This window comes from Lithobates pipiens, unplaced genomic scaffold (genome assembly GCF_037356315.1).
Source record: "Lithobates pipiens isolate NorthernLeopardFrog02 unplaced genomic scaffold, aLitPip1_a1.2 Scaffold_22, whole genome shotgun sequence".
Lineage (NCBI taxonomy): Eukaryota > Metazoa > Chordata > Amphibia > Anura > Ranidae > Lithobates > Lithobates pipiens.
This window is the reverse complement of record NW_027507784.1, coordinates 324535545-324551886: the sequence shown is the minus strand read 5'-3', so window position 1 is coordinate 324551886 and position 16342 is coordinate 324535545. Positions and strand designations below refer to the sequence as shown.

Below are 16342 nucleotides of genomic sequence, written 5' to 3'. Positions count from 1 at the left end.
TTGCGCAAAAGTTATAGCGTTTACAAAATAAGGATAGTTTTATAGCATTTTTATTAATAATTTTTTATTATTTTTTTTTTTTACTAGTAATGGCAGCGATCTTTATTGTGACTGCGACATTGTGGGGGACCCATCGGACATTTTTGACACATTTTTGGGACCATTGTCATTTATACAGTAATCACTGCTATATAAATGCAGTGATTCCTGTGTAAATGACACTGGCAGTGAAGGGGTTAACCAGTGGGTGGCAGTGTAGGGGTTAAGTGTTCCTAGGGGCCTGTTACTAAATGTGGGGGGGTTGGGCTTTCATTTAGTGAACACTGATCTCTGCTCCAATCACATGGAGCAGAGATCAGCGTCACTAGTTGCTAGGCAGAATGGAGAAATGTTGTTTACAACGGCACTTCTCCATTCGGCCGCTCCGTGAGACGATCGCGGGGATGCCCGCGGCGATCAAGTCCGCGGGTCCCGCGACCGGACTCACGGGGGTCCCGACCAGCGTGGGAGCGCGCCGCCGGCGGCGCGCTCCCGATGGCAGGGCGGCAAATTTAAAAGGGGCGTACATGTACGCCCATTTGCCTGCCCGTGCCATTCTGTCGACGTACATCGTCGTGCGCTGGTCGGCAAGTGGTTAAAGTGGTTGTAAAGTCAGAAGGTTTTTTTTATCTTAATGCATTCTAAACATTAAGATAAAAAGCCTTCTGTGTGCAGCAGCCCCTCTCATACTTACCCGAGCCCCATCTCTATCCAGCGATGTTGCACGGGTGTCTCGTCTGCCCCGGGGCACCCCTCCTCATTGGCTCCGCAGCCGTCAATCAAAATCAGTCAGCCAATCAGGAGAGAAAGGGGGCAAGGCCGGGCCACAGCTCCATGTCTGAATGGATACAGGGAGCTGTGACTCGGCTTGGGTGCCCCAATAGCAAGCTGCTTGCTGTGGGGGCACTCAACAGGAGGGAGGGACCAGGATCACAAAAGAGGGACCCGAGAAGAGGAGGATCTGGGCTGCCCTATGCAAATCCACTGCACAGAGGAGGTATAGTATAACATGTTTTTTTGGGGTTTTTCCCCCCCCTTTAAAAATACCAATCTTTACAATCACTTTAATTTGCAGACTCATTCATTAACGAGCTACATAGCTTTGTGAAGTGCTGCATCAAAAAAAAAATATATATAAATAAATAATTTTTTTATAAAAAATGGTGAACGTATGTCTGCCTGTTCTGGTGCATTGGCAGACCATTCAAAATGAATAGGCTGCCTTGATGCATCCCTCACTAATGAGCAACATAACAGGCTATAATGCATCGCACCTCAGACAGGTCCGATTGGGCCCTTGTAAGTCTCGTCCCTCCTGCACCCTGTGAATAGAAAGTAAAAAAAAAAAATAAAAAAAAAAAAAAGAAAGCAAATTAATGAATGCGACCCTCTTACACTGCTCTCTCCTCCTATCAGCAAGTCCCCTATTAGCACATGAGTACAACTGATTGACCTCTTGCACTGCTTCTCCCTCTCACTTTAAAAAATAAAATAAAAAATTAAATATATATGTTTAGGGCTGTTATGGATTAAAATTTTTCGTGTTCCATTAATAGTTTTTTTTTTTAATCTAATTTAGATTAATTATAAACGCACATATAGGCTAGGACGTTACACGGCAAACTCAGCCTCACTGTGCCCATAATTGTAGCCTCACCGTAGTCAGTGCCTGCATTATAGTCTGCAGACATCTCCCGCCGTGTGTCTCTGAGCCGAGTGTGAGAAAAGTCCCGCTCTCCTCCTAGATCAGCTCGTGTGATAGACAGAACACTGCGGAGAGACACACAGCGGGAGATGCCCGCAGACTGTGTATGACGTATAGTGGAGGAGGGAGTGGCTTGGCCGAAAGCGGCCGCATCAAAAAAAAAAAAAAAAAAAAAAGATTAACGATTAATTGAGGGATTAATCATTCATTTCCGCAGCCCTAGTTTTGTGTGTTAATACCATTTCTCATATCCCTGTATATTGCATTTGTTAAGATGCCCATCTAAGAGATGTATATAAATGGAAGGTTTTCTATACTTACGATGGCTTTGCTGTAACAGGAAACAGCTTCTTGATACTTGCGAGCGACAAACAGCCGATTGCCCTGCTCCTTCATCTCCTGGGCGCTGGCGCTTTTCTCCGGGCTTCCGCCAATGCCGCCTTGACCCCCGCTGACACCCGATGGGCGTCCTCCACCGCTACCACTTTCCTCCTTCCCTTTCATCGCGGGGCCTCCGGGGGTCACCCCTCCAAACCTCGGGATGCTTGGTGCCACCCCCAATTTCACAGCTCACAAGGGACCCCTGTGGTGAAAGTGGTCTGTTTACATCAGTCTGAATTAAATTTTTATTTTTTTATATACCATTAAAGAATGTGCATTCATAAGAGAACTGATACTTTACAGACTATTAACCTAAAACGCATCAACATATCACACAAAGAAAGATTCAAACCAAATGCAATAGATAGAAGTCAGAAGAAAGTATATTACAGTCAGACATGGCGGTGGTAGGGTGATGGTCTGGGGCTGCTTTGCCCTGGACGACTTACCATAAATTGATGGAACCAAGAATTCTGAGCTCCACCAGAAAATCCTAAAGGACAATGTCCAGCCATCAGTCTGTGACCTCAAGCTCAAGTGCACTTGGGTTATGCAGGACATTAATCCGAAACCCAACAGCAAGTCCACCTCCAAATGGTTCAAACAAAGCAATATTTAGGTTTTGGAGTGGCCTAATCAAAGCCTCATGCTGGAAAACCCTCCAATGTGGCTGCATTAAAACAATTCTGCAAAGTAGAGTTGGCCAAAATTGCTCCACAGCAATGTGAAAGACTCATTGCCAGTTATCGCAAACGCTTGATTGCAGCTGTTGCTGCCAAGGGTGGCACAACCAGTTATTAGTTTTACTTTGTCACATAAAGCCAGGCAGGTTTGGACAGCTTTTATGCCTTGATAAATGAAACCATTGAAAAAAACAGCATTTTGTATTTATTCGGGTTATCTTTGTGTAATAATAAAATTTGTTTGATTATCTGAGTCATTTAAGTATGACAAATATGCAAAACAAATATCAGAAAGGGGGCAAATACTTTTTCACAGAATTGTAGATATACATTTTATTTTTCTTAACTACTTCCCACCCGGCCAATGTACATATACGGCTGGGTGGGAGCTCTCTACTTCTGAGTGGACGTTCCTGAACGTCCATCAGAAGTAGGGGGATCGCACGCGCGTGCCCGCGCAGCCTCGATGCCCGCGTGTCACCCGGACACGGCACATCTCTGATCGGCAGGAGGGCTCTGTGATTGGCCCTCCTGATCACATGTCGGCCATGTCCAATCATGGCCGTCATGTGATGTAAACAAACAGCCGGTTGCTAGGCAATCGGCTCCTCCTCTCCTCACACGGAAGTCATCGCTGAGGAGAGGAGAGCAGATCGCTGCAGCCGGCTGATGATCAGTGAGTATGAGCTGTTTTTTTACAGTTTTTTACTCACTGATCACCAGTCTAGTGTAAACACAATGTCTCCAAAACACACATGTCCCCAAATAATAAAAACACATGTCCCTAATTATAAAAACATGACCCCCACATATGTCCCACTAAAAATCACATGTCCCATTGATTTTCTGTACACATATGTCTGATCGCCTGCACACATATGTACATGATCATTTGCATACATATGTACGTGATCACACAAACCAATTATACACTTAACCAAATTTTTTTTACCAAAGACATGTAGCAGAATACATTTTGGCTTAAATTTATGACAAAATTCGATTTTATTGTACTTCTTTTAAAATAGAAAGAATAAAATATTGTTTTTTTTTTCCAAATATCCACTCTTTTTTCCACTTATATCACAAAAAATAAAAAACGGAGTCGTTAATAAATAACACCAAAATAAAGCTCTATTTGTGCAAACAAAATGATAACTTAATTTGGGTACAGCGTAGCATGACCGCGCAATTGTCATTGAACTTGTAAGAATGATGAAAGCTGAAAATTGGGCTGGGAAGGAAGGGGGCGAAAGTGCCCTGTATTGTAGTGGTTAATAAATGTCAGCACCTGCAGGTAGTTATACTATTTAACCAGTTGCCGACCGCCGCACGCCGATGTACGTCGGTACAATGGCACGGGCAGGCATAAGGACATACATGTACGTCCCTTGCCTCCCGCGGGTCGGGGGCCCGATCGGGCCCCCGCCCGGTGCCTGCGGCGGTCGGTATTCGTTCGGGAGCGATCCCGGACGAGGGGACGGCCATTCATTCATGGCCACCCCCTCGCGATCGCTCCCGACGAATAGAAATCCCCGGTGACATCACTTCCTCTCCTGTAATGTAAACACAGGGGAGGAAGTGATGTATTCTCTCCTCCGTGTCGGTATTTTTCGTTCCGACACGGAGGAGAGCGGATCAGTAAGTTGCACCAACACTCACACACACAGTAGAACATGCCAGGCACACTCACACCCCCCCTTTACCCCCCGATCACCCCCCCAATTACCCCTGCCCCCCAGTCACAGTGACACCAATGTCATTTTTTTTTTTTTGCATTGGTGTCATTTGTGACTGTAATAACTGTTAGGGCAGTTAGAGTTAGCCCCCTTTAGTTCTAATGTACCCCCCTAACCCCCCCAATAAAGGTTTAACCCCGTGATCACCCCCCGTCGCCAGTGTCACTAAGGCTGGGTTCACATTGCAGCGGTTTATGAGAACGAATGTGATTCGCACCGCACTGCAGTGCAAATCACATCCGATCTCTGTGCGATTCGAGTTCTGCCATTCGCCGCACCCGCCGCAACCGCCACACCCGCCGCAAATTCGCACGGGACCCTTTTTTTGGCCCGCAGCAGAATCGGATCGCATGGGTGTTCACACCATGCGATCCGAGTTTGCAGATCACACTGCGATATGCGAACTGATCTGGGGGTGTCAGTAACATTTCACTGACACTCCCAGCAGTTCGCATAGGGCAGTGTGAACTGCCGCCGGGAGGCATGCGATGCGGGAACCCGCCGCGGATTCGCGGCGTTTCCGCATCGCTCCAGTGTGAACCCAGCCTAATAAGCGATCATTTTTCTGATCGCCGTATTAGTGTCACAGGTGACGCTAGTTAGGCAGGTAGGTATTTAGGTTCGCCGCAGCTTTTTATAGCGCCAGGGACCCCCATATACTACCGCATAAAGCCCCCTGATTGCCCCCTAGTTAACCCTTTCACCAGTGATCACCATATAACTGTTACAGGTGACGCTGGTTGGTTAGTTATTTTTTTATAGTTTCAGGGCACCCGCCATTTATTACCTAATAAAGGTTTAACCCCCTGATCACCCGGCGGGTGTCATTTGTGACTAATAACTGTTAGGGCAGTTAGGGTTAGCCCCCTTTAGTTCTAAGGTACCCCCCTAACCCCCCCAATAAAGGTTTAACCCCGTGATCACCCCCCGTCGCCAGTGTCACTAAGGCTGGGTTCACATTGCAGCGGTTTATGAGAACGGATGTGATTCGCACCGCACTGCAGTGCAAATCACATCCGATCTCTGTGCGACTCGAGTTCAGCCATTCGCCGCACCCGCCGCAAATTCGCACGGGACCCTTTTTTTGGCCCGCAGCAGAATCGGATCGCATGGGTGTTCACACCATGCGATCCGAGTTTGCAGATCGCACTGCGATATGCGAACTGATCTGGGGGTGTCAGTAACATTTCACTGACACTCCCAGCAGTTCGCATAGGGCAGTGTGAACTGCCGCCGGGAGGCATGCGATGCGGGAACCCGCCGCGCATTCGTGGCGTTCCCGCATCGCTCCAGTGTGAACCCAGCCTAATAAGCGATCGTTTTTCTGATCGCTGTATTAGTGTCACAGGTGACGCTAGTTAGGCAGGTAGGTATTTAGGTTCGCTGCAGCTTTTTATAGCGCCAGGGACCCCCATATACTACTGCATAAAGCCCCCTAATTGCCCCCTAGTTAACCCTTTCACCAGTGATCACCATATAACTGTTACAGGTGACGCTGGTTGGTTAGTTATTTTTTTATAGTTTCAGGGCACCCGCCATTTATTACCTAGTCTCACTAGTGTACCCCTAAATTTAGGGGTGTCTACTTTCCAAAATGGGGTCATTTGGGGGGGGTTTGTGCCATCTTGGCATTTTATGGCCTTCAAAACTGTAACGCCCTTAGAAAGCCTGAAGGCGGTGCTTGGTTTTCGGGGCCCCGTACGCGGCTAGGCTCCCAAAAAGTCCCACATATGTGGTATCCCCGTACTCAGGAGAAGCAGCAGAATTTATTTTGGGGTGTCATTTCACATATGCCCATGGCATGCATGAGCAATATATCATTTAGTGACAACTTTGTTAAAAAAAAAAAAAAAAAAAAAAGTTTGTAATTTTCCCGCAACTTGTGGCAAAATATAAAATATTCCATGAACTCAACATGCCTCTCAGCAAATAGCTTGGGGTGTCTACTTTCTAAAATGGGGTCATTTGTGGGGGTTTTGTGCCATCTTGGCATTTTATGGCCTTCAAAACTGTAATAGGTAGTGAGAAGTGAACTCAAAAATTTACGCCCTTAGAAAGCCTGAAGGCGGTGCTTGGTTTTCGGGGCCCCGTACGCGGCTAGGCTCCCAAAAAGTCCCACATATGTGGTATCCCCATACTCAGGAGAAGCAGCAGAATTTATTTTGGGGTGTCATTTCACATACGCCCATAGCATGTGTGAGCAATATATCATTTAGTGACAACTTTGTGTAAAAAAAAAAAAAAATTTTTTTTTTTGTCATTATTCAATCGCTTGAGGCAAAAAAATAAAATATTCAATGGGCTCAACATGCCACTTATCAATTTCCTTAGGGGGTCTACTTTCCAAAATGGGGTCATTTGGGGGGGTTTTGTACTGCCCTGCCATTTTAGCACCTCAAGAAATGAGATAGGCAGTCGTAAACTAAAAGCTGCGTAAATTCCAGAAAACGTACCTTAGTTTGTAGATGTGACAACTTTTGCGCAAACCAATAAATATACAATTATTGACTTTTTTTTTACCAAAGACATGTGGCTGAATACATTTTGGCCTAAATGTATGACTAAAATTGAGTTTATTGGATTTTTCTAATAACAAAAAGTAGAAAATATCATTTTTTTTCAAAATTTGCGGTCTTTTTACGTTTATATCGCAAAAAATAAAAATCGCAGAGGCAATCAAATACCATCAAAAGAAAGCTCTATTTGTGGGAAGAAAAGGACGCAAATTTTGTTTGGGTACAACATTGCATGACCGCGCAATTACCAGTTAAAGCAGCGCAGTGCCAAAGTGTAAAAAGACCTCTGGTCATTTACCAGCAAAATGGTCCGGTCTGAAAGTGGTTAATATGGACGGTCCATGTACTGTCTACTACCGTATAGTGCAGATTGTCCTGACAAATTATATATATTGTCTATTATAGACAGTCCACTTACTAGAGAAAAAAATATATATTTTTATATATATCTGCACTGAATTTGCATCGTTACCCTGGTACTGTAACTAAAGTGACATGCCATAAATAATTTCTATATCTGAATTAGTATCCCAGCACCCCCTTGTAATATCTATATCGAATTAGTGTTAACACCCCCTTGTAATATATATTCTCAATGTATTTATTATTGATACACACCAATGAAATAAAGATAGTTATTGAATGCATTTCAGCCTCTAGTAATATCAAAGATAGTAAATAGAAGTATCTGTAAGCACTCTGTATTAGTAGCGGCACCCCTTACAACTGCCAATACCAGTATTATTTATCACCAATGGTGATTTGCTGTCAGTACCACCTGACATTGTAGTAATGTTTCTACCTATAGTGAATTTGCTTATATTTTCATTATAGGACAGTAATATAAATATCCCTAGGAATTCTGTATTATAACTGCTAAATCTTACTGAAATAAATAACTGCAAATAATAAATTATCCCCTGTGATTAAGTGCCCGTTCACACAGGGGCGACGTGACTTGCAGCGCGTCTCACAGACGCGACCTGCACACGATTTCAGCGGCGACTTGCAAAATGACTTCTGTATAGAAGTCAATGCAAGTCGCCTGAAGTCGCCCCGAAAATACTACAGGAACCTTTTTCTAAGTCGGAGCGACTTGAGTCGCTCCTATTAGAACGGTTCCGTAGTACAGAACGGAGCGCGACTTGTCAGGCGGCTAAGTCGCCTGACAAGTCGCGGTAGTGTGAACCGGCACTTAGAGTCAGTGACCCCCCCCCCCCCCCCACCCCCCCATAGTAATGTAAAAACAGAGGAAAGTATATCTTATCTACACAGAATTACTATTAGTACTCCCAGATCCTGCAGAAAATATAGATATGTAAGAGACAATAATAGAAAAATCTCTCTGTATTTTGTATTGACACCTCAATGAAATGACAGCAGCTACCAGATTCATCACCAGAGAGATCTACTGCCAGTCCCTACCCCCCCCCCCCCCCCCCACATCGTAATCCAATATGTACCCTGTGTTACGATCAGTGATAATTATAAATGTACCTGGTGTTACTCTCCGTGCTCGCAACATGTACCTCGTGTAAGTTTTACCCCCCCCCCGTAATATAATATGTACCCAGTGACCCAGTGTTACTCTCAGTGATAGATAGATAGATATATATATATATATTATATCTATCTATCTATCTATCTATCTATCTATCTATCTATCTATCTATCTATCTATCTATCTAACACACACCTATATACACCTTTTATTAGTCTTGGCCCCCCTCTAGTACTAATTCTACATGCACCCTGTGTTAGAGTAAGTAATAATTCTAGGTACTCTGTTACTTTCAGTCCCCACTAGTAATAACTTCTATTAATAATTAGATATGCACTTTCTGGTACTCGCAGTAATACTTCTAGCTGTGTGAGCAACAATTTGATACGTATATTGTGCTACTTTCAGTGATCATTTTAGGTACTCTGTTTCTCTATATGTACCCAGTGTTAGTCTCAGTCCTCCCTAGTAACAATTCTATATGTACCCCAATTCAAGAATAATTATATATAAACCTTGTGTTAGTCTCGTAATAATTCTAGTTACTCTGTTATTCTCAACCCCCATTAGTAATAATTAGATATGTACTCTCTATTACTCTCAGTAATAGATATTTTCCCCCAGGGTTACTCCCAGTAATTAGATATGTACCTGGGGTTACTCTCGGTAATCCTTAGATATGTACCTGGGCTTACTCAGTAACAATCTAGGTACCTGCATTACTCAGCCCCCTCTGGTAACAAATACAGTGACAATGTGCTTAGGCTGCTAACACACAATTAAAATTTCTCGCATCCTCACTAAACACGCCCATTAAACATTCACAATGCTGGAGGAATAAGTGAATCCGTGGAGTTATTAGCTGGCCGAACCTCCTTTGGTAGCAATGTCTTGTAACCACTGTCAGTAGCTCTGGATCAGACCCACACATTATTCAGGAGGGATTTTTGACCATTCCTCTTTACAAACCTGCTTCAGGTCAGACCCATTTGTAGGATATTATGTGTGATGTAATTCCACAGCATCTCTATGGAATTAAGGTCTGGGCTCTGACTGGGCCACTCCATTTTCGTTTTCTGAAACCAGTCTGTGGTGGATTTACTTTGATGCTTAGAGTCACTGTCCTGCTGCATCATCCAACTTCGTCTAAGCTCCAGCTAGCAGACAGCCATCCTGACATTATCCTGTTGGATATTTTGATTTCCCTTAATGGCAAGTAGACCAGGCCCAGAGAAAGCAAAGCAATCCCAAATCATGATCTTCCCTCCACCACACTTCACAGTTGGGTTGATGTCCGCTCCACCATACTTCACAGTTGGGTTGATGTCTGCAAGCTGCGTTCTTTCTGCACCATACATATTGCTGAGCATTCTTCCCAAACAATTCAACTTTGGTTTCCTCCGTCCAGATGTCATAGCAATTTGGCTGCTATGCTATGCACACAGCCCCACTACCTACTTTGTGCTTCCAATAAGCACCCATTTCCGTCTTAATGATATAATGCTTTCAGGTTACCTTCCAACACATTCATCCCAATGAACAGACTCAACCATCCTTCTACGTTCTCAGTTCCATCGTCAGCCAGCCCCCCCAAGAGAGCCCTTGACCAAGCTTTTTATTTACTTTTCCCACTGGAAGCCACGCCCTGGAGGGTTTGCCTCCAACAGCTGAACACCTCCCACAAAGGATGTGACCTCACAGCAGTAACAGGATGTTAATGCCCATATAAGGACAATACAATACAATACAATGATTATAATTCCGTTGATAGAAATCCTTAATATATACATTGTTCCAGAGAACAATGTATACTTGGATAATTCTTCATCTCTTGTGAATGGAAAGCTATCTACAGATGTGCACCGCCTATCTCCATGTGCTGATCAGACACATCCCAGTAGTGTTGTGGTTCGCCAAGGTGCTCTTTGGCAATCTCCAGGCATGCAGCAATTTTTTTTGCGCTTCCTCAGTGGTATTTTGTCATGGACAGTGGGGTTGCCACCTCATGCTTTTAAACCTGAATGAATTACACAGTTTCTGAGACTAATTTAGTGCAGGTAAAGCACCAAGTGAGTTTAATTACCACCTTAAGCCATGGAACCTGTGTAATCAATATTTAAAAGGGATGAGGTGGCAACTCTAATGGACACCCTGCCTGTCCAAAGACTTACATGTGGTAGGCTTGTGAACGGGGGACGTTGCCAGCTCCAGTGAGCATACTAACCCATGCAAACGTTTGGTCACCGACCCATACCTGAGCTGCTAGCGTCCCCCCCAGCTAGACATCTGTTTACCCAAGGACACCACAGTGCATACCACTGAGTGTGTGCATGTGCAGGCACCTCCACCCTACTTCCTACTCTACCTGTGGTACATTCCTGGGGTTTGCTGACCTCTTCATCTACAACACCCTGGGTACAGTTGTGGCACTGGACTATTGCGCCTAATCAGCGACTACTCCTTGTCAAGGATGAGCTCAGGCATGTTCGCACACTCCACGTGCAGAGCCCGCCAGGAAGTCGGCACAGCGCTGCGCTAATCACAGGCAGTGAGACATTGCCCCAATGCGCGGCTGCAGAGATCGGGCAATGTGTCACTGCCTGTGATTAGCGCAGCACCGCGCCGACTTCCTGGCGGGCTCTGCACGTTGAGCAGGCGAACACGCCCAAGCTCATCCTTATTCCTCGCCTTTTGGACCACGCCCAAACGGATTGAGTCCTGCCGCCCTCTGCGGGCTCTCGCCGGCTACACCTGGCCATCTCGGAATTATCATTACTCAGGACAGCAACACCATATCCCCCTTTGTCTGTCTTTAAAGTGGATGCAGCAATATTTGATTTTTCAAGCAATACACTATGACGCATCTTTCGTCCTGGTTACAAATCGCATACCAATGAAGAAGAGTAATATCTCTTCTAAACTCAAAACGTGGGGGTTTCTCTGTGTGACATGTAAAATAGCGCAATGATTGTACCTTTTTTTTTGTATTGCATATCTTTGATCACATCCTGTATACTTACTTCTTTATTTGTATCTTTCACTTGTCCATACGTAGATTGTGTTCATCTACTCTCACTTCAATAACTATCTTATACTCATACCCTACGCCAGGCATATGCAATTAGCGGACCTCCAGCTGTTGCAGAACTACAAGTCCCATGAGGCATAGCAAGACTGACAGCCACAAGCATGACACCCAGAGGCAGAGGCATGATGGGACTTGTAGTTTCTCAAACAGCTGGAGGTCCGCTAATTGCATATCCCTGCACTACGCCTTTACTTATGGGAGGAGTTTACCTTTTAAAGCCCCACAAGAGGAAGAACCCTTTTCCCTGTGTACCGGCTCCAGTGAGGTCCTCCAGTCTTTAGTGGTTCCTTGTGGGTTCTTCTTTTATAGAAAACGTACCGCCTGACGGACGCCTGAGCGCTTCAAGATTGCTTCGTATCCCTTTCCTGCCTCATGTCTTCGGAGGAGGTTGCTATGGCGAGGCGCAGCTCACATCAAGGGATGCTTCTTATCAACAGCAATCTTAAAATGTCTGAGCGTCTTTTAAAAATCAAAGACATAAGAAATGAGAAGTGTGTGTTATCAGGATAAGCAGCACACAGTGTCTGTTCATTGCTGTCACTTAGATGAGGATCAGATGACATTATATATTTCTATATCCAGTGAATGACACACACACACACACACACACACACTGCCCCCTCCATAGAGATCCCCCATCACACATACATTACCTCAGGGTCTGCACAGTGCTGTCTGGGGCCCTATGGGAGGCGTCAGAGAGGAGCCCAGCGTTGCTATGGTAACCTCCCCTCCCTACAGAGTCCCCCGAATTCCAGCCATAGGGACACAGCGGAAGACAAACACGCAGCCTCTTCCCCTCCCTCAGTCCAGCTCCGGCCCGCACAGACAACCTGATACAACCAGCAGCCAACCCCCAACCGGAACTTCCGGCCCGTCTCCTCCGTCCTGTGACAGAACTCCATCGGCAGGCCGAGCTCCCAGCAAGTTTACACGGATGTCTTCATTTTTCGGGGGCGCGGGAGACATTTTATCGGAGCCCTATTGGCTGCGAGTCTAAGGCCGGCGACGCCGCCATCATGGTGCGCTCACGGAGACGAAAGCTCGTGGGAAGGCTTCGCTCTCTCGTGCCTGGAGCGCTGCTGGAGACGATTGCCTGGCTTTTCAGATGGGAGGGGGCGTGCTAAGCCAATGGAAGAGCTGCTAGGAGGGTGGAACGCAAACCAGCGGTGAGACGCACACGTGATGCGGGGACAGGCGCCGCGCTCTCTGCGAACTTGGGATTGGCAAGTATTACAGCGCGCTGCTTGTTGCTGGAATAGCGTGTTGTCCCGTGTACCGGGCAGATAGAAAACAGGCGTCCCAAAGAGGACAGTTATGAGTTCATTATCTAAACAAGGACATGCATTTTAAATGCAACTAGCTGAAGATTAATCTGCTCATCATGTGATTGCCTCTGGTGCCCCTCCCCCTATGAACATTCTAATGACATGATTACATAAAACATGCCTGTCCTCATTACATCCCTTATGTCAGGCCCAGTGACACCATCACCCAGTCTCTGTGCAAGGGCCAAGAAGTCATGTGTCATCAGTAAGAAAGAGTCATTAGCCCAGATCATTAGCGGGAAGGGGAGATCAGTGAACTGACGTTTGCTGATCTCCCTCTCTTTTACCCGCCATGCCTGGTCAGAGCCCTGGAAACATGGGGGGGGGGGGGGTGCTAACTGGTATCTATCCAGGTCATTAGCAGGAAGGTGTCATTGGTCTGGGTTAATGGCAGGAAGGTGTCAGTGAATCATTAGCAGGAAGGGGAGATTAGCTAATGCCTAGTCTTGGCTCCGCCAATAGGTGCTCAGAGCCCTGGAAACATGGGGTGGGGGGGCTAACTGGTACCTATGGGGGTACCTATCCGGATTATTGGCAGAAAGGTGTCATTAATCCAGATCATTGGCAGGAAGGTGTCATTAGTCCGGATCATCAGCAGGAAGGTGTCATTAATCCAGATCATCAGCAGGAAGGTGTCATTAATCCGGATCATCAGCAGGAAGGTGTCATTAATCCGGATTATTGGCAGAAAGGTGTCATTAGTCCGGATCATTAGTAGGAAGATGTCATTAATCCGGATAATTGTCAGAAAGGTGTCATTAATCCGGATCATTAGCAGGAAGGTGTCCTTGGTCTGGGTTAATGGCAGGAAGGTGTCAGTCTGAATCATTAGCAGGAAGGGGAGATTTTCTAATACCTGGTCTTGGCTCCGCCGATAGGTGCTCAGAGTCCTGCAAACATGGGGGGGGGGCCTAACTGGTACCTATGGGGGTACCTATCCGGATCATTAGCAAGAAGGTGTCATTAATCCAGATCATTGGCAGAAAGGTGTCATTAGTCCGGATCATTATCAGGAAGGTGTCATTAGTCTGGATCATTATCAGGAAGGTGTCATTAGTCTGGATCATTAGCAGGAAGGTGTCATTAGTCCGGATCATTAGCAGGAAGATGTCATTAATCCGGATCATTAGCAGGAAGCTGTCATTAGTCTGGATCACTAGCAGAAAGGTGTCATTAATCCGGATCATCAGCAGGAAGGTATCATTGGTCTGGGTTAATGGCAGGAAGGTGTCAGTCTGAATTATTAGCAGGAAGGGGAGATTAGCAAACTGACGTTTGCTAATGCCTGGTCTTGGCTCCGCCGATAGGTGCTCATAGCCCTGGAAACATGGGGTGGGGGGGCTAACTGGTACCTATGGGGGTACCTATCCGGATCATCAGCAGGAAGGTGTCATTAATCCGGATCATTGGCAGAAAGCTGTAATTAATCCGGATCATTGGCAGAAAGGTGTCATTATTCCGGATCATTATCAGGAAGGTGTCATTAGTCCGGATCATTAGCAGAAAGGTGTCATTAATCCGGATCATTGACAGAAAGGTGTCATTAGTCTGGATCATTAGCAAGAAGGTGTCAGTAGTCTGAATCATTAGTAGGAAGAGATCAGCGAACTGATGTTTGCTGATCTCCCTCTCTTTTACCCGCGTGCTTGGTCCTGGCTTTGACGATGGGTGCTCAGAGCCCTGGAAACGTGGGGGGGGGGGGAGCGTTCTGTCGGCTGATCACTTGTATAGGATAGCTGATTGTTGGCACACACTATGAATAATGGGCCATGAATTATTGCTCTCATGGTGATGTCAGGGGCCACATGTGATGGCCCCCATATAGGTGGACAACCGCCATAGATGGATCTGTATGTAATGAGCTCAGAGCATACAACTCATAATGTGGCGTTTTCTGCACATCGCAGTTTCACTCTTTACACTTTCTTTGCGCAGAGGGGAGAGGAGGCTCAGGAAAATGGCGCTGGCCTCCAGTCTCTTCCAGTGCGCCGATCCGAAGAAGTGGCAGCAAGTTTCTGATATCTACTGGGAGGTGGTGGAGGCTGTGGGAGCCAAGAAGAAAGGATTAGTAGACCTGGATAGATGGTGAGTCCGAGCTGAAGGGCTCGTTCATACTTGCGGTGCTTGCTGCTCCTTTGAAAAGCGATTTGCGGTGAAAATGGCTGACGCATAATGATATGTTGCCCCCTTGCCGCTTGTTTTAACCCTCAAAATGCCAACCCCTGTGCTGCAACTGTGTGCATTGTATAAGATTGCAGGGCGGTTGCTCTCCCCCTTTTTCTCTCTCTTCTCTCCCCCCCTTTTTTTTCTCTTCTCTCCCCCCCCCCCTTTTTTTTCTCTCTCTCCCCTTTTTTTCTCTCTCCCTTTTTTCTCTCTCTCTCCCCTTTTTTTCTCTCTCTCCCCTTTTTTCTCTCTCTCCCTTTTTTTCTCTCTCTCCCCTTTTTTTCTCTCTCTCCCCTTTTTTTCTCTCTCTCCCCTTTTTTTCTCTCTCTCCCCTTTCTCTCTCTCTCTCTCTCTCTCTCTCCCTTTTTTTCTCTCTCTCTCTCGCCTCTCTCTCTCTCTCCCTTTTTTCTCTCTCTCTCTCTCTCTCTCCCTTTTTTTCTCTCTCTCTCTCCCTTTTTTTCTCTCTCCCCCCCCCTTTTTTTCTCTCTCTCTCTCTCTCTCTCTCCTCCCCCCTTTTTCTCTCTCTCTCTCTCCCCCCTTTTCTCTCTCCCCCCTTTTTCTCTCTCCCCCCCTTTTTCTCTCTATCTCTCCCCCCCTTTTTCTCTCTCTCCCCCCTTTCTCTCTCTCTCTCTCTCTCCCCTTTTTCTCTCTCTCTCTCCCCCCTTTTTCTCTCTCTCTCTCTCTCCCCCCTTTTCTCTCTCTCTCCCCCCTTTTCTCTCTCTCTCCCCCCTTTCTCTCTCTCTCCCCCCCTTTTCTCTCTCTCTCCCCCCCTTTTCTCTCCCCCCCTTTTTCTCTCCCCCCCCTTTCTCTCTCCCCCCCCTTTCTCTCTCTCCCCCCCTTTCTCTCTCTCCCCCCCTTTTTCTCTCTCTCCCCCCTTTTTTTTCTCTCTCTTCTCCCCCCTTTTTTTCTCTCTCTCTCCCCCTTTTTTTCTCTCTCTCTCTCCCCCCCCCCCCCCTTTTTTCTCTCTCCCTTTCTCTCTCTCCCCCCTTTTCTCTCTCCCCCCCTTTTTTTCTCTCCCCCCCTTTTCTCTCTCTCCCCCCCTTTTCTCTCCTCTCTCCCCCTTTTTCTCTCTCTCCCCCCTTCTCTCTCTCTCTCTCCCCCTTCTCTCTCTCTCTCCCCCCTTTTTCTCATCTCTCCCCCCCTTTTTTTCTCTCTCTCTCTCCCCCTTTTTTTCTCTCTCCCCCCCTTTTTTTCTCCAT

General features: G+C 46.3%; 2 protein-coding genes across 3 annotated transcripts in view; one reads left to right on the top strand and one right to left on the bottom strand.

Annotated features, from left to right (window-relative positions):
* The window catches only part of STUB1 (STIP1 homology and U-box containing protein 1), a 38037-nt gene extending 25415 nt beyond the window's left edge, over positions 1-12622 (bottom strand). The window contains exons 1-3 of one of the 2 annotated variants that reach the window (XM_077449546.1): positions 12306-12622; positions 2066-2327; positions 1314-1361 (exon numbers count right to left, since the gene is read on the bottom strand). In XM_077449546.1, the coding sequence (XP_077305672.1) occupies positions 1314-1361; positions 2066-2248 (231 nt within the window). In that variant the 5' untranslated portion in view covers positions 2249-2327; positions 12306-12622. The remainder of the gene's footprint in view (positions 1-1313; positions 1362-2065; positions 2328-12305) is intronic. The other variant, XM_077449547.1, reaches the window with a different exon arrangement.
* Positions 12623-12722: 100 nt separating this feature from the next.
* LOC143925744 (uncharacterized) overlaps positions 12723-16342 on the top strand; it is a 10139-nt gene continuing 6519 nt past the window's right edge. The window contains exons 1-2 of the mRNA XM_077450196.1: positions 12723-12878; positions 14916-15065. Coding sequence (XP_077306322.1) covers positions 14938-15065 — 128 coding nt within the window. The 5' untranslated portion in view covers positions 12723-12878; positions 14916-14937. The remainder of the gene's footprint in view (positions 12879-14915; positions 15066-16342) is intronic.